This window comes from Sapajus apella, unplaced genomic scaffold, assembly GCF_009761245.1.
Source record: "Sapajus apella isolate SASKATOON/1434 unplaced genomic scaffold, GSC_monkey_1.0 scaffold5, whole genome shotgun sequence".
Taxonomy (NCBI): domain Eukaryota; kingdom Metazoa; phylum Chordata; class Mammalia; order Primates; family Cebidae; genus Sapajus; species Sapajus apella.
Window position 1 is genome coordinate 37,758,022 of NW_022436945.1, and position 23,291 is coordinate 37,781,312.

Below are 23,291 nucleotides of genomic sequence, written 5' to 3' on the forward strand. Positions count from 1 at the left end.
TCATCTGATATTAAAATACAAACTACTTAAACGTTAATAATAATTGTACTTGCCTTCTTAGAATTTAGATAGGTTGCTTGTTATATGATGATTTCAGAGCCAAAGACTCTTTAAAACACATCTAAGAAAATATAATTTGATACTTTTTTCCTTACAAAATTTCCCAGTAGTAACAAAGGAAATCCAAAATCTTCCATAATTTTTACAGCAACCACAAGTTGCTAATGACAAACACATTTCACTGTTCACTAAAATGATGGTTCAGTGCAACTCAATGTGTATAACTCCTAATAAATCACACTTTTAATTGAGTAACCTAGTATCTTTCATTTTTCCTTTTTGGTGTCTCTTTTACCAATTCAAACTCTGTTTAGCATTAAAACAAGTAAGATCATTAGAAAACATTGCATTGCTATCTGAGGAATAAAACTTCTCACCTGGAAAGTAATTATTAGCTCTGTAAAGAGTTCTAAAAAAAGCTTCTAACAGTATTGTTAAAAATAGGGGGAAAGATAATATCCTAACTATGGTTGGTAATTTCTGATTTGTTCAATTCAGACATTTATGGAAAACCCCAAATAAAATTAAAACAAGTGGTGAAATTGAGGTATGAGTGTTAAAGAGAATCTGAGAAACAGAGCAGTAAAGTAACAAAAGGTGAAGCTAACCTAGTGCTATGAAGAAAATACTATCGGTATCTACTATATAAGCTGGCAATGAAGCATTCTAAGATGCAAAGAAAATCTAAATGGGTGTGATTTGTAAAACTTACTTTGATTGGGCAAGAACCCCTATCACCTCTGCATATAAGTCTGCAATAATATGCACATTCCCAGTGTTGGTTCCTGAATATCTAAAATAACAAAGAACAAACATAACATTTCATTAAATTTTTCTACAAACTCTCTTGTCTAATACATTTGAAAATTCTTTATCAGAATATTGTATAATATTCTCTGAATATTCATTTATATGATAAAAGCAATACTAATTTTATTCTATCTTTAATTTTACTATACTATGATATTTAATTTTCTGGTTCTTATATATCCAATCTATAGTGCTAAGAATTATTTTTACAAAATCTTTCTTATCGGCTTTTTGTGTGGATTTAAAAGAAAAGGGGACTGGGGGCGGTGGCTCACACCTATAATCCCAGCACTTTGGGAGGCCAAGGCGGGTGGATCACTTAGATCCCAGGAGTTCAAGACCAGCCTGGGTAACATGGCAAAACTCTGTTTCTACAAAAAACACAAAAATTAGCAGAGTGTGGTGGTGTGCATCTATAGTCCCAGCTACTCAGGAGGCTGAGTTGGGCAGATCACTTGAGCCCAGGAGGTCAAGGCTGCAGTGAGCCTGATTGCATCTCTACACTCCAAGCTGGGTGAGAGTGAAACCTTGTCTTAAAAAAAAAAAGATAATTGCCTTGAACTCTCAAAACAAATTATCAATAAGAATTCAAATAGTCTAGACCTGGATTGTAAAAAGAGGCAACAATCCCAAGTTAATATTTTACTTACCCTTCCTTATGTTTAAAGTGCTTAAAAGCTAAGTTTAGGACTTCATGAACTAAGGGATCGGGTACAGGATGAACAGGAATCTAGAATTTAAAAAAATTATCAGGTAAGTAAGAGTTAAATAAGCTATTGGTTTTTTTATGAGTATTCTCATCAATTCAACTAATTAAATTAATAATCAATCTTAATTTTCATGGGATAAGCTATTACTAATCGGTCAGCCTTCCTTTCTCCTGAGAATCTCATTTTCTCTAAGAATTTGGTTACTCATCAAATTTCACAAGCTCTAAATTTAAGAATATTAGCTTCATAATCACAAATCACTAAACTATGGACTATGCAGTAGGAAAAACAATAGTTGTTACTGTTATTACTGTTAAATAGTTACTGTCAGAAAGCTAAAAAGACACTTACATACACCTCCCTGCAAAACTTGTAGAAAAGTACCTTTGTAATGAGCCAGCCCTATATTTCATATGCTAAATAATTTTATTTATTTATTTCATATAGTCCAATTCTGAACTATCATGAACAATGGCCACAAGGGACATTATCTTTTCTAACAATCTTAAACTATTTATAGACTTATTATTTAAAACCTGTCATTTAAATATTCTCAAAATTTTAACTCTTTGAAAAAGTATATGCTACTTTCTACTATGTAAAACAAATTAAAAAAATGTAAACCAGTAATAAAAGCCCTACTCCTTCACCACATATAATCACTATTAACAACTTCATGTACATCCTTTCAGCCTTTTTCCTACACATCCTCACACACATGCATGCGTGCATTCCTTAGCTTTACTTAACAGAATAATGTATCTTTCCATGTCAGTATTTAGAGCTCCTCCTTATACTTTTTAACAACCACATAATACTCAGTATGTATATATCATAATTTGAGGAGCACCCTATTGATGAACATTTCAATGCAGATTTTCAATATTCAAGCAGTACTACAATTAAACATATTGTGCATTTAACATTATATACTTGTAGGGTTCCATGGGAAAAATTCCAAAAGGAGGAACTGCTGGGTTAAAGAGTTTGCAAGTCATTGCTAACACATATTCTAGTTCTACAGAGTCATCCCTCAGTATATGTAAGGTATTGGTTCCAGAACCCCTGTGATACCAAAATCTGCAGATGCGCAAGTTCCTGATATAAAACGGTGTACTATTTGCCTATAACCCTATGTATATCCTCCCGTACACTTTGAATAATCTCTGTCTAGATTACTTATAGTATGTAATACAATGTAAACACTATGTAAATAGTTGTTACACTGTATTTTCTATTGTTGTATTATTATTTACATATTTTTAATTTTTAATTTTTCTGGGTACCTAGCAGGTGTATATATTTATGGGGTATTTTTATATTTTTGATTGGGGATTGGCTGAATCCATGGATGTAGAACTCACAGATATGAAGACCCTAACTGTATATGTATGGGTCTATTTTTGAGCTCTCTATTTTGTTCCATCAATTTGTATGTGTCTATACCAAAACCATACCATCTTATTAATTACTAGAGCTAATAATAAGTTCTCATATGTAGCAGTGCAGGTCCTCTCCTTACTTTTCTTCAGAGATAACTTGGCTATTCTTAGCCCATTGCTCTTCCATATTCGATTAGAGTCATCTTTTCAAGTTCCATAAAAACTGTTAGGATTTTTATTGCGGCTGCAATGAATCTATAAAACAATTTGTGGTTAACTGTATTTTTATATATTTATGTGAGATAACTTTTCACAATATTGTCTAATTTTCTGGTTTTGTCCTTTGACAAAGAGATGCTTGATTTCACTAAGAGAATGAAAATATGCAAGATATCATCTTATATCTATCTGATGGGGAAAAAAATTAAGTCTGACAATATCAAATAGTAGAGATAATGTGATAAGTGAGGCTTTGTATATATTGCTGGCGGGAGTGTGCAGTGATTTCTAAGCAGCATGCAATCTAGTGAAGGAGATCAGGCAAGTCGCCCACAATATGCCATTTGGCACATTGATTATTTTGAGCTAAAGGCAATTAAGAAAGAGCAGATGCAGGAAAAGTTCTCTCTACAATCCTTACTAAATAACCATTACATTCCATTAGTTTTCTGCATATGTTTACCTTCCCACAATTTTACTGTTCCTAGAAGCCCAAACCTCTTCCCCTTGTCTTGTCACTACTCTACAACTTATCACTCTTTGTTAAAATGGTATACATTCCAGTCTGTACCTGGGTCTTTTTTTTTTTTTTTTTTTTTTGAGAAAGGTTTCAATTTTTTGCCAGGCACCAGGCTGGAGTGCAGTGGCACAATCTCGGCTCACTGCAACCTCCGCCTCCCGGGTTCAAGCAATTCTCCTGTCTCAGCCTCCCAAGTAGCTGGGACTACAGGCGCACGCTACCATGCCCGGCTAATTTTTGTATTTTTAGTAGAGACAGGGTTTCACCATGTTGGCCAGGATGGTCTTGATCTCTTGACCTCGTGATCCGCCCGCCTCGGCCTCCCAAAGTGCTGGGATTACAGGCTTGAGCCACCGTGCCCGGCCTGTACCTGAATCTTTAAAAAAAAAAGTGTATTAACTCTTGGTCTGCAAATTTTCTACAAGGCATCCATGTGCATTTGTAATAAACATTTTGACCTGCTAATCTTTCTCGTGTCAGTTTAATTTGTAGGGCCCCAGTCACTAAGCCCAAGAAGGCAGGGCAAAAAGTTTTTTCCTCCTCTATACAGTAGTTCTTTTGTATCTACAGTTTTGCTTTCTGTGGTTTCAGTTACCCAAGGTCAATCACGGTTTGAAAATACTAAGACTGTGTGTGTGTGTGTGGCCACATTCATACACTTTTATTACAGTATACTGTTATAGCTGTTCTGTTTTTTTATTAGTTATTATTGTAAATCTTTTACTGTGCCTGATTTATGAATTAAACTTTGTTGTGGGTATGTATGTACATGAAGAAACATAACATAGGCTTAGTATCCCCTATCTAAAATCTTTGGGATGATATGTGTTTTGGATTTCAGATTTTCTTAAATTTTGGAATATTCACATATACATAACAAGATACCTTGGGGATAAGACCCAAATCTAATTACAAAACGTATTTGTTTCATATACACCTTACACACATAGCTTGAAGGTAATTTTATAAAATATTTTAAATAACTTCTGCATGAAACAAAGTTTTGACTATGTTTTACTGCAACCCATCACATGAGGTCAGGTGTACAATTTTTCACTTGTAGTGTCACGCTGGTGCTGAAAAAGTTTTGGATTTGAGGACATTTCAGATTAGGGATGCTCAACCTGTATATATAGGGTTTTATATTATCTACAGTTTCAGACACCAACTAGGAGTCCTGGAACCCTGAGAATAAAGGGAGATTACTATATTTGCTTCAGTTATGCCTGAAGTTTAACAATGACAGCTAGGAACAACACTCAGCCATGCTATGCAATCTTTGTTGCCACCCTACTACCACCATCACCACTTTCTGTGTATATAACACCTGTAACAGACTTACAAGACAGATACATGCCTCCTATTTTACAGATGAGGGAAATGAAGTTCAGAGATTGCTGTGTACTTCTCTAGAATATACTATCCCTAGACTCTGATATATGAAAATGCATCTGAGGCAGGGCGAATTCCCAGCACTTTGGGAAGCTGAGGTGGGTGGATTACCTGAGGTCAGGAGTTCAAGACCAGCCTGACCAACATGGCAAAACCCAGTCTCTACTAAAAATACAAAAATTAGCTGAGCGTGGTGGCAGGCACCTGTAATCCCAGCTACTTGGGAGGCTGAGGCAGGAGAATTGCTGGAACCTGGGAGGCTGAAGTTGCAATGAGCTGAGATCGTGCCACTGCACTCCTGCCTGGGCGACAGGGAGAGACTCAAAAAAAAGATAAAGATAAAGGAAAGAAAGTGTATTTGAATAAATAAAACAAATAAGCAACTTTGGTCTTATCATATTACTGCAAGGAAAGAAAGAGAAACAGAGAGAAGTAAAAGAAGAAATACATCTTTAATTTTAATTAAAGATATGTAAGTTCTGCCAAAACAGAGTTCAAGGTGTAAAAAAAAATATATAACTTCTAAAAATTTTACTTTAAGAATGAATATTATCAGAATGTACAGACATTCTGAAAGTCCCTATTTCTCCCCTTATTTTCAGTAGTTGAAAACCTCTCTAACTGCATCTCCAAAAACAGAGAGAGCAAAGACTCATTTCAGCTCACAGAGAAAAAGTTCTTTCATGGAGTAATGTCTCCATCTTTGGCTTCGAGACTTTCTAAGATCTTGTCATTGGCGTGATTTAGAAGCGGCTCTAATTCTACTTAAACATGCAAGAAAATCTAGTAGAAACTACAATAACAGTTTGGGTGCGGTGGCTCATGCCTGTAATTCCAACACTTTGGGAGGCCAAGATGCGCGGATCACCTGAGGTCAGGAGTTGAAGACCAGCCTTACCAACATGGTAAAACCCCATCTCTTCTAACATTACAAAAATTAGCCGGGCGTAGTGGCACTCGCCTGTAATCCTAGCTACCAGGAGGCTGAGGCAGGAGAATTGCTTGAATCAGGGAGGCGGAGATTGCAATGAGCTAAGATTGCACCACCGCATTCCAGCCTGGGCGACAGAGCAAGGCTCTGTCTCAAAACAAAACAAAACAAAACAAAACAAAACAAAAAAAAACTATAATAACAAATACTCAAGTTTATTCCAAGGCTATTTCCACCACCACTGCTGAAAATTTAATGCTTTTATTACATTATGAAAGACCAAAAAACTAGGTTAAGATAGTGGGAAGTTGGACTAGCCCATTCATTAGCTAAATGACCAATTCTCAGCACCAAGGAATGTAAACAGCATCACACATCAGCAGAATGACAAATCATCTCCCATGTGGACCTTTGGGACTGCTCATCAACGTCGAAAATGCTATTAACTCTGAAAATGCAAATAATCTACTCTGAAGACATAAAAGATATCGCCATCTTCTGATACTTCACAATAGTAAGAATAAAAGCAAGCCAAGAGCTTGAAATGGCCCACAAACTAGGTTTCTCAACTTCTTGTTTGTTTTAAAGAATAAACATATGACTAAAATTCAATACTAAAAGAGTATTGCTTCAAACTTTAAAAATGTTATATTGCTGTTTAAACATGCTTTTATCATGGATATAAAGCCTTTGGTACTAACATACTAATTTTAGTTAGCCATTACCCCAAATTTATTTATTTATTTATTTATTTTTTGAGATGGAGTTTCACTCTGTCACCCAGACTGGAGTGCAGTGGTGTGATCTCGGCTCACTGCAACTTCCACCTACCAAAGTTCAAGCAATTCTCTGCTTCGGCCTTCTGTGTAGCTGGGATTACAGGCACCCGCCACCATGCCCAAGTAATTTTTGTATTTTTAGTAGAGATGGGTTTCATCATTTTGGCCAGGCTGGTCTTGAACTCCTGACCTCGTGATTCACCCACCTTAGCCTCCCAAAGTGCTGGGACCACAGGTGTGAGCTACTGCACCCAGTCCTGACGTTTTTATAAAAGTAAAACTAGTCCTCTATTATACGGAATTACTTGTGTCCCCAAGGTGAATTCCTCTACTTAATTTCATCATATTTATATTAACTCTTTGACTAACTTGTTATAATAAAACTTCCATTCAATTTTATAAGATACTGGCCATTTCACCTAATGTATCACTTATTTTGCCAATGAGAATAAGTTTATTTTTATTATTAAAGAGAGAAAACTTGAAGTAGTATAAATGAATTAGCTTTATAATCTTTAGCAAATTACTACAATTAAGAACATTTCTTCCCCCATCTGTAAAATGAAAACAACAGATAATATGTATCGAGGAATTTCCACACACCAGGCATTATTGCATTTAATTCTCATGATTCTACAAAAATGATATTATACATTTTTATAGAGGAAGGAAGAGTCAGGGATAGTAACCTGCCCAAAGTTATGTGGCAAGCTAGACAGCTGGGATATTAATAGTACTTGCCATGGCCATCTCCCCAGGTTTATTACAATGATCAGTTTGCACAAAGGCTATAGAGTTCTTCACACATTTTGAAAAGCTCCAAACGTGTGATTATTAGAGACAAAACAAATTATTCAAGGAACACATAATTTCTAATACATGAGGTCAAGGTCTAACCTATAAAGAATATTTACTCCTCAAGACTGAAACAACCATGTCTCAACACTTCAATACTCTGGAGACTATGCACCTCATCAAAATAAACCTGAATTACATTTTAATGTAGGTGTTATTATATGGGGCAAAAGGAAAAGTCCTATTAAATTGTAGATATATTACATTGATTACTCTCTGGATCTATTAAACCTCACATTATTCTGACAGAAGAAAATTGGGTTAGTTAGTGGTGATGTTTCAGAAAGCTCTATTGATTTTTATGCCATTTTCTCTAGTTTTATTAGAGAAGCTACAAAGACTTGCCTTTTACTGGGGGGAAAATCTCTATATAGGATTATAGATTAATAGAGTGTAACTATGTTCTTGGTGAGAAATATATGTTTCTATGTATCTATGTACATATATCTAAACGTATATATATATGTTTCTCACCAAGAACACAGTTACACTCTATTAATCTATAATCCTATACAGAGATTTTTATCTCTCTCTCTCTCTCTACACACACACACACACACACACACACATGTATTTTTTTTGATGAGTGCCTTTAAATTAGGGTATGGGGATAATAGTAATAGAAGTGAAGAAGTCAGTAGAAAGGGTACTATAGGTTGGAATAATATGGTGACAGAACCAAAGACAAAGATTTGGTATCAGAGCTACTGTATATTTTTTTCACTTTGAGTCCATGTGAACTGTGGGTCAGAAATGATTTTGTGCAGTGAACATGAACAGTGAGTTCACCCAAGAAAAAAGAAAGATATTCTTTTGTTTGTTTTTTTTTTTTTTAAAGAGACAGGGTCTCTTTCTGTCACCCAGGCTGGAGTACAGTGGTGCAATCACAGTTCACTGTAACCTCAAATCCCTGGGCTCCAGTGATCTTCCTGCCTCAGCCTCCAGAGTAGCTAGGCCAACAGGTGAATACCACCACACCCAGATTAATTTTTTTTATTTTTTAAATATTTTTTAGAGATGGGGTCTCTCTACCAAAAAAAAAAAAAAAAAAGTGTTCTTATGTTTATAGATCTTGATTTTTTTTTTCTCCCTGAAGAACTATCTGGACTATTTTAAAAGAGAAGGAGGAGGAGGACTACAAAGGTAGCAAGAAGGGGAAAAGGACAGGGAGGATGAGGGGGAAGAGACAGGAAAAACACCTCCACAGGGTTGCCTTTGAATTGAAGTTCTGAAGCCAGTGATTGGGCAACTTTAGGATGAGGAGTGAGACTGACATCTAAGAAAAGGATGCCATGGGAAATGAATGGAGAGGAAGCACAATGGGGCCAGGTCACTGGGGTTCCTGAATGTTAGTGCAAGGAGTCTGCCATTTCTCTGGCTGGAAGAAGAAATCCTATACTCTTTAAGCAAAAAAGCACAAATACTGGTTTCCAATCCACTTAAATGACGTCCATTTAACACACAAGATACGCCAGGGATAAATCACAATGAGCGGTCATCAGAGTCCACTGAAGGACTGTGGCCATTTCCAGGCCTTAGCTCTTCCTACCCTAGATACTTCTGCCTTAAGATCTTAGCGTCTCAGCTGAACCAAGAGGTCACAGAAGTCAAGTCTGGCTTGTTAGCACAACTCCCGGAGGAGATTTCTTTCCCACCTCTACCGAAAAATTTTTATGAAATGCACAAATTAAAGTGATTTAACCTAACTCATTTGTCTATTTTACATATTTAAAATTATGTTTATTTGCAGATTTCAGAGTACCAAATAACTGTCTTTTCATATTCCTTGTAAAAACAAAAGCTAAATATAACTGATTATATAATTCAAATATTGTTATACTATGAGAAAAAGACTGTCAATTAACCTTTATATCTTACATTTGCTGTTTGTCACATATTCCGTTCTATGTAGCGAAAACAAACTCCCTGTCCAAACATGTCATAAGCAAAATATGATTCTGACTTGAGGGCTTCCTAACTTGTTTCAAAATGATACAACTTTCATGGCTGGAAATACATGGATCATCCTTGAATGATATATAACTTAGACTATGATCTTTAAATAAAAAAAACTTTCAAATTCAGCACATTTATACTGATCTTGAATAGTAAAAATACTAAGACTATACCTGACATTGTATTATATATTCATATCTTTACTGTGTATCTATCCCATTCAAATGTAAGCTCATGAGTGCAGTGCAAGCAATGCCAGCACACAGTAGGCATTCTAATCTTCACTGAATGAATAAACATTCATAATTTATTATCTGAGGTACTCTACTTGCCTGAAAACCATTTGCACATGACAATTCAGTATCCTTATCAAATCACCCCCATTCCTCAACTATAAGTGCACCATTATTACATGTTGGAATGCAGGCTTGAGGGATTAGAGGAGAAATTAAGTGGAATAAGGAACTGAAGTAGCTGAACGGCAGGCAAACTAAACTACACTTACAGCTAAAAGCCAATATTAATACAATTTCCATTCAGTTCCATTTTGCTAACAAGATTTTATATCTTAGACAGCATACAAAGGTAAAAACAAGAGGGGAAGATAGGTACAGGGCAGGAAAGCCCCAAGTAACGGAAAGAAATATAATTAAATTACAGGGATTTAGTTTATGTGGGCTAAAATTCTAGACACAGCATCTTAAATAAAGTAACTGAAACACGAAGGCACAGTAAGCAAAGAATAAGGAATACACTTTGCAGAAATAAAAGAGCTTACCTGCTTTAAAACTTCAACTAAAACTAAACAAAAAATGAAGTCTACTGCTAAGTCCCTCCTTTCAAGAAGATAATCTCTTTCACGTTGCTGTTCATCCCTGAAACAAGAACCCAAAATTAGTACTGCATTAGGACTATGACTTTAAAAATATCTATTGGTTAGTAGCTTATTTTCCTACTAGGTATAATGTGCTACAGCAATTGTTAATATGAAGCTTTTTGTTTTTTATTTTTGTCTTTTTGGTTTCAGACAGGGTCTCGTTCTGTCACCCAGGCTGAAGTGCAATGCTGCAAACATGGCTCACCACACAGCCTCGATCTCCTGGGTTCGTGTGATCCTCCCACCTCAGCCTCCGAAGTAGCTAGGACTACAGGCAAGCACCACCACACCTGGCTAATTTTGTTTATTTTTTCTAGAGATGAGATCTCCCTACATTGCCCAGACTAGTCTCAAATTCCTGGGCTCAAGTGATCCTCCTGCCTGAGCCTCCCAAAGCAGATTTCAGGCATGAGTCACTGTGCCCAGCCTCAAGCTTTTTAATAATCCAACATATGTATGAACATGTTCTTACATTCTTTCCCTTTTTATATATTGGGTGTCTATCGGAGTTCACTATTATACCTGTTAACATTTAAACCTAATCTAAAAGAATTAGTAAGAAGAAAAGTATTTTAAATTTTATTTAGAAAACCTAGCATTGCTCCGTATTTGATTACTAACTTTTTTTGTTCAGAACTGAAAGAAAAGTATTAACTTTTCAACAGGAAAATACAGTACAAGGTATCTTTCTCACAAATTTAAGCTAAAAAAATCACAAGTGGCATCTACTGAAATCCAACACTAAACCATGGACAATCACCTGAACACAGGTGGCTCTTACTTGCATGACACGATCCTTGTGGGAAATTCGAAGGAGGAGAAAAGAAGTTCTTGGAATTGAGCTCCAAGAAGAGTATCATAGTACTATGATAATACAGGGTTTTGGCAGTCTTCCTGTATCACAGTAATTGCCTCCTTTCATAAACCATATGAACAGGAACTTCTCTGAATATTTTCCTAACTTTTACGACTATTAAAAAATCCTCACTGAACTACTAAATGGCACTCCTAAGTGAGTTTTTGTATGACGAATTTTTGCATGGTACGCCGGTATGGGTACTGCAGGTCTACACCTAGTTTAACTGATACCTTCTCTTGATTTACAGTTTATGTATGAACTATGCTTCCCCCTTACTACCATCTTTGTAACAAAAGTAATCAATGCATTTTGCTTACGAATCAAACAATAACAACCTTCAGTTGATAACAGTATCACCCCTTCATTGGAAGTGTGTTGATGCCAGGTATAACAGTGTAAAATAAACCACTTACCCTTTAGACTTTGTGCTAGATCGAGGCCTATATTCATAAGATTCATCATCCGTTCCATTTTGGCGTCTGTACCAGTCAAACAAGGTGCGAAGTAAGGAAGGGAGACAGTGCTCTGCTACTGAGCTCATAGAGCTTATCAACTGAAAGCACAAGATATTACCAGAAAATAAAGTGTATCACTGAATGTACTGCACTCTTAATTATATTAGCTGTCAAAATGAAATTATATTTCATTTTGAAATGAATAAACACAGTAACTCAATGCAATAAATGTGCTTTAAAATTAAAATAAGAGTCAAGGGTTTAGCCAAGTAATAAAGTGGGCAAAGTTTTACCCACTATTAAACTTTATCCTTTATTCCTTGGGTGGTTTAGCTCAATGGCTTTTGACCTTTTCCCTGCCTCCATATGCCACTCACATGTGTAAAAACATGCCCATCAGTAACATCCCTGATTAAATACACAGATACCTTTAGGGGAGGCATTACGAATAACATGAAGAAACCATATCTACTTCCTGCCCTGGCAACTTCATGTTCTTGTGAACAAATGATTTTAAAATGATGCCACTATATGGATTAAAAGACAGAAACAAAGACTACATTATATAAGACCTGTGAGAAAAGCTCCAATTTCCTATACTATGACAAAGAGGAGAATCATAATTACTCTGCTATCTGCAAATTAGCATGTTAGAAACGTGTAAACAAGTGTGTAAGGCTTAGAATACATAAAAGGACAACATAATGATAAGTGTATTGTGACGAACAACTGTTACCAAATTTGAGGCATCCTTGAAATGACCCAAATTCTAGGTGAACATCACAACTTTACTTCATGAATGAATCCAACTTGCCAGGACACACTACCATCAGCAGTCCCTAAGGTTACTCTACACCTTGAGGATCCCAAGAAAAATTTTCTCTCTTCATAAGAATTTCTGTATGTGATTCAACCCATTTCTCATAAGATTAATATTCTGAAATCAGCATATAATTAAATATGCTTCACTTTATTAACTTATTTTTTAAAGTATGGGTTGCAGGATATTCAAGGTCTCTTTTAGTTCCATAGCTAGAGTAGGAGCTAGTTAATGAAGAAGATAAATTGATACCTCTGGAAATTGAATTAATTTTCCTGTTATTTCATATTCTGTATAAAACTTCATCCACAAAAAAAACCAGAAAAGAATGAAACAGTTTATTTATGTTGGCTGTTCTCATTTTCATTACTTGTACTATTTTTTAATCATCCTTTTATTGTAAATTATCATAATTTGACAGGTCAATAGTTTCTAACATAGAAAACTAAGGTAAAAACAAGATTCTAAATTTATTTAACCATACTTCAAAAAGATATATTTTATTAACAATGAACAGTATCACTCAAAGGAAATCTCTTGTAATATCTAAAGAAGAAATAATAAAACCCATCAACTATTGTAAATATATAGAAAACAGTTTATGCCACACAGAACTTTTAACTGTCAGCACCCTCCCCCAAAAAAATAAGCTATGAGGAATGATCATTTACTGTTTATTAATCATTTACATTTAAAATTGAAATTTTTCTTAAAATGTTGTTTAATCAGATTTCAAATCCTGATTATGGGCCGATTAGTGACACGGATTCAAGATGTGAATAATCTGAATAACTTTTGTAGTGGTATGAGACTTGAAAAGCACCGTATAAGGCGATCTTATTACAGTATCATTGTAACAGAGGTCTTACCGGTCTAATTATGGTTTCTTCTTAGACCAGTGGCTATTTACTAAGTGTATGAGTCAGAATCCCGTAGGAAACTGTCATAAATACCAGGGCCAGAGCACCGCCCTTGGTGATTCTGCTTCAGCAGAACTGGAGTGGGATCCAGGAACATAGTATTTTAGTAGGTCTCCACCAAGTAATTCTAACCAGTCTTCTTTATTTAGTCAATTAGCCTAATATGAACATTAAACTCTATTTTTGAGATACATAATTTTGGGTAAAGTGTCCTAGGAATACTAGATAGTAAAGAAAGCTAATGTAGGTTATTGGTTTTTCAAATAACCACTATATATTAAAATACTTATGACAAAATTGATCCAACATTTAATCTTAGTAAAAGGAAGAATTAACATTAGAAGATCAGCACAAGAGTTGTTAGAAAGCAGTGTTCTACATGCAGATTGAGAGCCCCAACAGAAAAATTCATAAATGTTAAAAGGTAAAATATCATTATGTAAAAAGTGTGGCAATTGGTACAGAAGGAAAGACTGAGGGATGTAACTGAAAGCGAAAAATGTGAAAGGTATTAACAATGTTAATGTTAAATTTTAACATGAACAAAGTTAACATAAATGTTAAAGAGATTAACAATGAAAAGCTGTGAAGTGCTAAATGAAGAGAAACTAATAAAGTTCACAGTTCATTCTAAACAGCTACCAAATCTAGAATGAATTAAGCATACAAGGATATATAGCATCACTAAATAAAATTGAAGAATTCTTCAATATTGGATATATTTGGGCCAGACTATTAGAATGAACACTGTTTCCAGGTGGGAAAAAAAAATTCTCCCAAAATTGACATACCTGGTCAAACTGAAGATCTTCACCCCTCTGAAGAGATCTGGACAATAGCTTCTCCTACAATAAAAATTAAAAATAAAAATAAAGCACAAATAAAAATTTTAGAAATCTTCTACATAACCAACAGTTTAGATTTGTGAGTTTGGTTTGCTTTTGTTTTTACTTGTTATTAAGGTAAGCCTCCTCCTCGCCCAAGGTCACAGGGCTGATTTAAGTGTGGCTCCAGAGGCAAGGCTCTCACTGTGATACTCTCCATACCAACGAAAGTGGCTGTGCCCGTGATCTCTTTGAAACAAGCTCAAGTTCAATAGTTCTTCAATTACAAACTTAAATACAGGTTCTGTTTAGATCAAGTTCAAAAGTCAACAGCATGTGTTCTCTCTTTCATTCATTCACGAGTTTACTGAAAAGCAGTCTAGTACAGAGATTCTCAGTAGCCAGATGGCCTTGGAGTCACCTCTGGCTTGACTACCACTAAGTGAATGACCATAGGCTGATGCCTTATGGCCTTCATGCTTTGGTTTTCTCATCTGAAAAAACAAGGTGGTTGTCAAATACTGGTATCAACAATATGCTTGTTCTGTTTAAAAGCGTATAGCTTTTAAATATCTGTTCAATACTTAACTTCACTCATAAGAGAAATACAAGTTAAAGAAAAACAAAGAAATACTTTCATCATCTATCAGACTTGCAAAATTCAAAGTCTGATAGCACACTGTATTGGTGAGGTTATATGGTAATGAGGATTCTCAAGTAATGCCACTGAGAAAGTAAACAGGTAGCAACCTCCTTGGAACACCATTTAGCATATTTGTCAACATTTTAAAATGTAAGTGACCTTTGACCCAGCAAAACTCCACTTATAAGTATTTATTTTGCAGATATAGTCACACATCTGCAACATGATATTCATAAAGGAATATCCGTAGCTTCATTCAGAATAGCAAGAGATTAGAAATAACTAGAAGTCTAATTTAGGATATTATGTTTTGATACATCCATATAACCGAATACCATAAAGACTTAAAAGAATGACATAACTCTATATGTACTGCCATGAATACATGGAATACTCTTGGGTATAATATTCTCTATACACACATTCACTTACATTGGCTAGTAATATAAAATATATACAACATATATATTTTTTTATGTATATATAAAAGAAACCTGTGTTTACCAGTGGGGAGAGAAATTGGATAGTTAGAAAAAGAGATAAAAATTGGGGTCTGAGGATGGAAAGTTGTTACTGTATAAACTTTCATGCCACTTGAACTTGCCTGATATCACAGAAGCCAAGAAGAAAGAGTATTTCATTAAAAAGAAGTAGTATATTGCCAGTACACTACTTTCATGAGATAACTTTCCAGTATGATTGCTTCCTATTAATTTAACTGACATCAGGAGACGTTACTGATTTAGCACACAACAATCTCTTCCATCACATACCAGAATCTTTTTTTTAACTTTCCATCTGTTTATTTTTTTACTGAACACACAAATACTGAGTTCCTACTATTGGCAACTAATATCTACAAAACACAGAAGACTTGATGAAACTCACTGTGGAAAGCTAAGACTCTCTATCCTTCAACTACTGAGTCCATAGGGCATAGCAGATATTAAAGTCTCTCTACCCTCTCTCATCTGCATATGTACTCACTGTTGCTTGCATGAAGAAATGTCCAAAAAGGGGTCAATCTAGATCACTGTATAATATTAGTATAGGAAGATCGCCATTGTTATATAAAGGGGCTCCCATCCAGCAGATAACAGAAGACTGAAGAAATGGACTATGGTGCTGTCTTGCAATGGGTTGAGAGAAAATGGGAGTAAAGAAAACCTTGGACAAATAAGTTCAGATGGACACTGGACATTGTGATGTTAATTTTACATGTCAACTTGACTGGGCCATGGGGTACCCAGATATTTGATTAAACATTATTCTGGATATGTCTGTGAGAGTGTCTGTGGATGATAGTGAATAGGAGACTAGGCAAAGCAGATCACCCTTCCCTATGTGGGTGGGTTTCATCCAGTCAGCTGAAGGCCTGAATAGAACAAAAGGGGTGACCTTCCCATGAGTAAGAGGGAACTCCTCCTTCCTGACTGACTTGAGCTAGGATATCAGTCTTTCTCTGCCTACAGATTCAAAGTGAAACATCACTTCTTCTTGGAGTTCAAATGCCCTGGCTTTCAGACTAGAACTTTAGTATACCATGGGCTCTCCTGGTTCTCAAGCCTTCAAATTCGGACTGGAACTCCACCATTGTCTCTTGGATCCCCTGCTTGCTGACTGCCGATTTTGAGCCTTCTGAGCCTCTGAAATCATAGGAGCCAATTCCTTGTAATCTCTAATAAATCAGTCTCTCTTTCAACATACATACAAACACACATCTATTGGTTCCATTTCTCTGGAGAACCCTGACCAATACAAACATCATTTCTAATTTAATCTCCTCTTTGATCCAAGAAAAAAATAAGCTCTAGGGGAAAAATGTATAAACGTTTGCAAAGAGGTATACAGAAGGACATTCACTATCAATGGAAAAAATAAGAAGCAACATCAATGTAAAACAATAAAATTTGGTCAGTAAGTCATAGTACATTCTTATGCAGTTGGCCTTTCCTTGAGTTATGCACCCATGGATTCAACCAACCTTGGATCAAAAACAGTAAAACAATGAAATAAACCTGCATGTGTACTGAACACGTACAGACTTGTGTTATTATTCCCCAAACATATATAATATATATTATATATAACAACTATTTCTATAGCATTTACATTGTATTATATCTTATAAGCAAGCCAGAGATGATTTAAAGTATATGGGAGGATGTGCATAAGTTATATGCAAATGCCATGCCATGTTATATAAGGCACTTGGGCATTCATGAATTTTGGTAGTCAAGGGAGGTCTTGGAACAATCCCCCGTTGATACCACGGTACAACAGTATAAGAATATTGTGTAGTCAGTTAAGTAACAGGTAGACATAAATTCATAGATCGAGTAAAACGTTCTCAATATATGAATTAAATTAGATAATAACAGATAGGATAAAAGGAAAGATAGTATGTATATATGGTGGTTTATATATATTAATTTAAAACTCTAGGAATACATATATCATACATTAATATGTAAAGCACAATTATAAATCATTTTTTCATTATACCATTATTAGCCTCATTCTCATTTTCTGAGTTTTCTACAAAGAACACAGATGACTTGTTCTCATCCTTAAACTCGAGGGTTGCTGGTGGAGTTTCCAGTGCCTGGTGGTATCCAGCAAATCCACTTAATTGTAGAATACAGTATAGTCACGAAAATTATGGTTACAGAATACTGTTTTAAAACATTAAAATAACAATACATCTCAATAAAAACCAGGAAGTATGGAGAAGTGAGGTGGTTTAATTTCCTCATTTTAAAATCTGCTTGTCAATAAATTTGTCTATGTGTGTGTGTGTATATGTGTATGTGTGTGTATATATGCTTATATTTATATTTAAGTTTAAAGATATCTTAAGAACTATACTCTCTGTGACAGAAACATTATCTGAAACATAAAACAAATAGTTTTCATTTTATTTTTTTGTTCTGTTAATTTAAACAAAATTAACCCAATATAATTAATCAAATTATACTGGCTAAGTGATAAAGTAACACAATTAATCAAATTAATCAAACTATTATAATTAGTTTAACTTAAAATAGCATCTATGGTGTGATTCCTTTTGTCAGTCTTTCTGCCTACTTGCCTTGCTGGCTACCCTACATAGGGTTATCTAACTTACTATATATATTCATAACAGATGTTTGGGATTATGTTTATAAATATATGATATTTGGTTTTTCTGTTGAGGTTTTTAGGATTATTTTCTCAACTGTCTATATCATGTATTTTAATTGAAATTTATATTAAATACATATCACAGAAAAAGTCATTCTATGAAATAAACAAGAAATATATCTCTATATATTTATGAAGCTTTTCTATGCAATAATTCCAATTTTTTTCTCTCATTTATGATTAATCTTCATGAAAACAAGATCACAAATGTATTTACCACTGAAATATAAACATTCCCAATCAAAGTTAGGAGAATAGTGTCCTAATGTAAATTATGTATCTAAGATTGGGGGTGGGGAATATGGTAAGAGGTTTCCTCCTAACTTATTTGACTTATTTGATCCTCCTTTTTCACTGTAAGTATTAAGTCTAAAGACCTTTACTATGTTGAGGACTGCTGATTCAAGTAGTTTATTGCTCATGTAGCAGGTTTATTCAATACAGTTATGGCCAAAAAGGAGAATGAGAGAGAGTGATAAACTTTTGAGAAACAGTTACACTGCTGCCTTATATTTAACATTTATTTGTTTCATAACAAATTCATACTTCCTGAAAAATTTCTGAAGATTTTACATCCTCACAGAGCTTTTCCTGAGGCTGTTTTTCTCATAATAAGAACTCAGAAATAATTTTTGAATGCAAAAGGATACATTAACATCAATAAAAAACAAACAGAAAACATGAAAAAATATACTATACTAAATATAAATTACTAATCAAGGACTTTGTATTAACTTCTTAGGTTCATTATAGTGTAGTTGAGGATGCCTAATCCTTACTCAAATACATCTACTGTCTTTCAATATATATGTTTTTTTATTTTGTCTGTCACCCAGACTGAAATGCAATGGTGCGATCTGGGCTCACTGCAACCTCCGCCTCCTGGGTTCAAGTGATTCCTCTGCCTCACCTCCCCAGTAGCTGGGATTAAAGGCGTCCACCACCATGCCCAGCTAATTTTTTATTTTTAGTAGAAATGGGGTTTCACCATGTTGGCCAGGCTGGTCTCGAACTTCTGACCTCAAGTGATTCACCCTCCTCAACCCCCCAAAGTGCTAGGATTTCAGGCATGAGCCATCCGGCCTCAATATATAAGTATTTTAAAAAGAGAAACTAAAAAAAATGTTTATTGTCTACGTAACTCATCACAAACAACTAAAAAATAAAAATAAAATAATCTATATTGTTTTATAACATTTATGTTAGGAAAAATGTATGTACAGCAATATGCACTGCAGTATTTCTTTAAAGCAGCCTCAAACTAGGGTAAGGCCAAAACTGCCTGTCAACAGAGACTGGTTTAAACATAAGAAATATATATATATATGCATATATGTATGCATATATATATATGGCATTTTCATTCATTAAAATAACATTCAACTGTTAGAATGAGATTAATTTATATTGGCTGACATATAATAATCTCCAATTTAGATTGTTAAAATAAAAATGTGGCACATATACACCATGGAATACTATGCAGCCATAAAAAGCGGTGAGTTCGTGTCCTTTGTAGGGACGTGGATGAACCTGGAAACCATCATTCTCAGCAAACTGACACAAGAACAGACAATCAAACACCGCACGTTCTCACTCATAGGTGGGTGTTGAACAATGAGAACACATGGACACAGGGAGGGGAGCATCACACACTGGGGTCTATGGGGGTTGGGGGGAAATAGGGGAGGGACAGCGGGGGGTGAGGAATTGGGGAGAGATAGCATGGGGAGAAATGCCAGATATAGGTGATGGGGAGGAAGGCAGCAAATCACACTGCCATGTGTGTACCTATGCAATGATCTTGCATGTTCTTCACATGTACCCCAAAACCTAAAATGCAATAAAAAAAATCTGGGTATAAAAAAATGTTATATATATGTGTGTGTGTGTGTGTGTGTGTGTGTGTGTGTGTACATATCTCTATGTGTGTGTGTATATATACACACACACACACACAGACACACACACATATATCCCCTTCATTTGTGTGTGTTTAAAGGTGATTTCATGTAAGTAAAAAAACAGAAAGAAGAATACGAGAGACTGCGAAGGGTAGGGGAAAGAGAGGCACAGAGAGATTTGTTAAAGAATACAAAACTAGGCCGGGCGCGGTGGCTCAGGCCTATAATCCCAGCACTTTGGGAGGCCGAGGCGGGTGGATCACGAGGTCAAGAAATCGAGACCATCCTGGTCAACACGGTGAAACCCCGTCTCTACTAAAAATACAAAAATTAGCTGGGCATGGTGACACACGCCTGTAGTCCCAGCTACCCGGGAGGCTGAGGCAGGAGAATTGCTTGAACCCAGGAGGCGGAGGTTGCGGTGAACCGAGATCGTGCCACTGCACTCCAGCCTGGGTAACAAGAGCGAAACTCTGTCTCAAAAAAAAGAAAAAAAAAAAAGAAAAAAGAATACGAAACTATGGCTAGAGTGTGGGAAATAAATTCTAGTGTTCTATACCACTGCAGGATGACTACAGTAACAATAATACATTATATAGTTTCAAACAGCCATAATAGAAGGAGGATATTGAATGTCCCAATACAAACAAAATGATAAACGCTTGAGATGATGGATATGCTAATTAGCCTGGTCTAATCACCATATGTTTTACCACATCCCTATGTACCCCTATGAGATGTACAATTATTATGCATCAATTATTTTTAAGATTAAATTTTTTAAATTTAAAAAATAAAAAAATTTTAAAGGTGGCAGGTGCTACAGAGATGGATAAGTAATAGACATGAAAAACTGGTAGACTAAAAACTGTTGACAGTGATTAGACGTTTTTACTATATAACCTTTAATACTATTTCTACCCTTTACAGTATTACTTTCATAATAATAAAAGTATTATAGTAATACTATATAATTATAAAATAAAATGTTATAATCTTATAAAGTACTATGGTGTTATTTTCATAATACTATAAAGAGTTAATGATTTCAAGGTTCACAATCCTTTATTTTATAATTCAGTTCTACATGCAGTGCATATGTAGAATACCAACAGCAATATGTAGCTTCCAGAGAAAGCAAGAGAATTTTTGGAAAAATTTTGATAGCACAACAATGACAATTTGTAATTAGAGATGGAAGGTTGAACACCTGTATAGCCAACCTTCTATCCTAGAGCACAACAGTGAAATAATTTCTATAAGGGCTAAAACCAAAAGAACAAAGACAATAGGAGAGGAGGTAAAAAGCAGATGAAGAATATAACTATCTCACCAAATAAGGGTGACTCCTAAGTATGCAAATAGAAAAGTGAGCAGTCTGTTCATTCATTCAGTCATTCACTCATTCATCCAAATTATTTACTGGGTTCACAGTATGCCAGACACTTATCTGTTCTAGGTTCTGGAGACAAAGCCATGAACAAAATGGAAACCAACTCATGCCCTTGTAGAGCTGACAGTCCAATGAGAGAGCAAAGGAAGTGTACACTATGTCAGATAGAATTAGGATAGGAAGTTGGAATAGGGACTGAAATTTCAGATAACATGATCATAGAGAAGATGACACTTGAGGCACAACCAGAGGGAGGTGAGTGAGTTTGCCCCACAGACAGTAAAGGAAAGATAACCCAACTGATGCTTTAGAACTTCCCCCAAGGCTCAGGAATTGGAGAACTTGGGTACTCTGAAAGTATGGCTAAAGGTGAGGATAAAAATAAGATGGCTGGTTGAAAGATTGGTTTTAAAAGGTTTAATAAAGATTTAGACCCTCCCTTTCACCATACCTTTAGAGGAATTGCCTTGCTTAGAAAAGGGCAAAATACAATGATGTTGACTGGGGGATCCAAAGAGGTAACATATTGAAGACAGGGAGGTTAAGCAAGAATATATACACCAAATATCAAAAACCCCAGTTATCTTCTGACTCTCGTTCCCCAGAATGCTTGCAGCTAAAGCCTAAACTCTCCCAGAGTACTGCAGAAACGCTCTTTGGGGACTCTGGCAAGCCCCCCAAAAAAGATCCGACACTGATGGTCCATTCATAGTAATACACAGAAGATCATAGTCAAAAGGTCTCTTCTGTGTACACTGGACTTCCAATCAACTGTATTTCATTCTTAAAATATAGCAAGTTAACATAAACATATGAGAAGAAGGTAAAACCAGCAGAAAAATGCAGTTTGGAAGAAACTGACCATACAGGGAGAAGAAAACCTTTAAAATACACACACACACACACACACACACACACACCCATATATATTTATATTCTAAAAAAAAAAAATAGTGGGAATTTTAGAGTTTTTAAAATGCTGAGCCTAAATCAAAACATAAGATCTAAATCAGCAAAAGATGGGTAAATGGCTTTTTTTCTGTCTTCTTTTCTAGTCCCCAGCAATCTAAAAGATTAACAGATAAACTTGGATATGCCTAGGTTATTACCGAGGATTGATCCATCTCCTTTTAGGAAGAAAGGACCTAAGGTATTGGATTGCATAGCCTGCAAGTTGCCATTTCAATCACTGATTGCCCTTCTTGAATCTTCCTCCTAAAATGAAAATGAAATTGTGGCTAAAAATCCAGCTCAGCTAATCTTCGAGTCTTTTGGCCTCTTTAATCTTCTTTTATTACGATTTCTAATATGAGAATGAAAAAGTCAATTCTCTCATTTTAGTGGTAGATTAAATTATTTCAGCAAAAGCCATTCACATTTGTGCTTTTTTGAATCCTACTATCTGACTGACCATGAGCCAGGCCAGCCTCCTTGTATCTGACAAGTCCTAGATGCTATTTTCTTTAAAGTGACTCTGCAAGACTTTCATTCAAGAACCCAGAGAGTCATCTTAGATGGTTGTTTATTACCTAAAAGGGTACAGAATAAATTTCAAAATAAATGAAATTCCAATAAAAGAATTTGAAGCTATATTGTAAACGTTGTGACAATATTAGATTAAATGTATTTTCATTATCCAATCTTGAAGCTATGGATTTCCAATTTACCCAGACCTGGACATAAATAAAAACAAAGCCGGCATTCTGCTCTAGATAAGAAGAAATTATCTTGGTATATAGGCGTGTAAGGGGTAAAATCTGTAAAATGTGATGGCGATTTGGGGGTTTTCCTGGTATGTC

At 35.3% G+C, this 23,291-nt stretch overlaps 1 protein-coding gene across 14 annotated transcripts in view; it reads right to left on the bottom strand.

Annotated features, from left to right (window-relative positions):
* The window catches only part of FRYL (FRY like transcription coactivator), a 272,517-nt gene that overhangs the window by 111,878 nt on the left and 137,348 nt on the right, over positions 1–23,291 (bottom strand). For all 14 annotated transcript variants that reach the window (XM_032274136.1, XM_032274133.1, XM_032274135.1 and 11 more), the window contains 5 exons: positions 14,337–14,390; positions 11,764–11,903; positions 10,393–10,489; positions 1,521–1,600; positions 773–853 (listed from right to left, as the gene is read on the bottom strand). In XM_032274136.1, the coding sequence (XP_032130027.1) occupies positions 773–853; positions 1,521–1,600; positions 10,393–10,489; positions 11,764–11,903; positions 14,337–14,390 (452 nt within the window). The remainder of the gene's footprint in view (positions 1–772; positions 854–1,520; positions 1,601–10,392; positions 10,490–11,763; positions 11,904–14,336; positions 14,391–23,291) is intronic.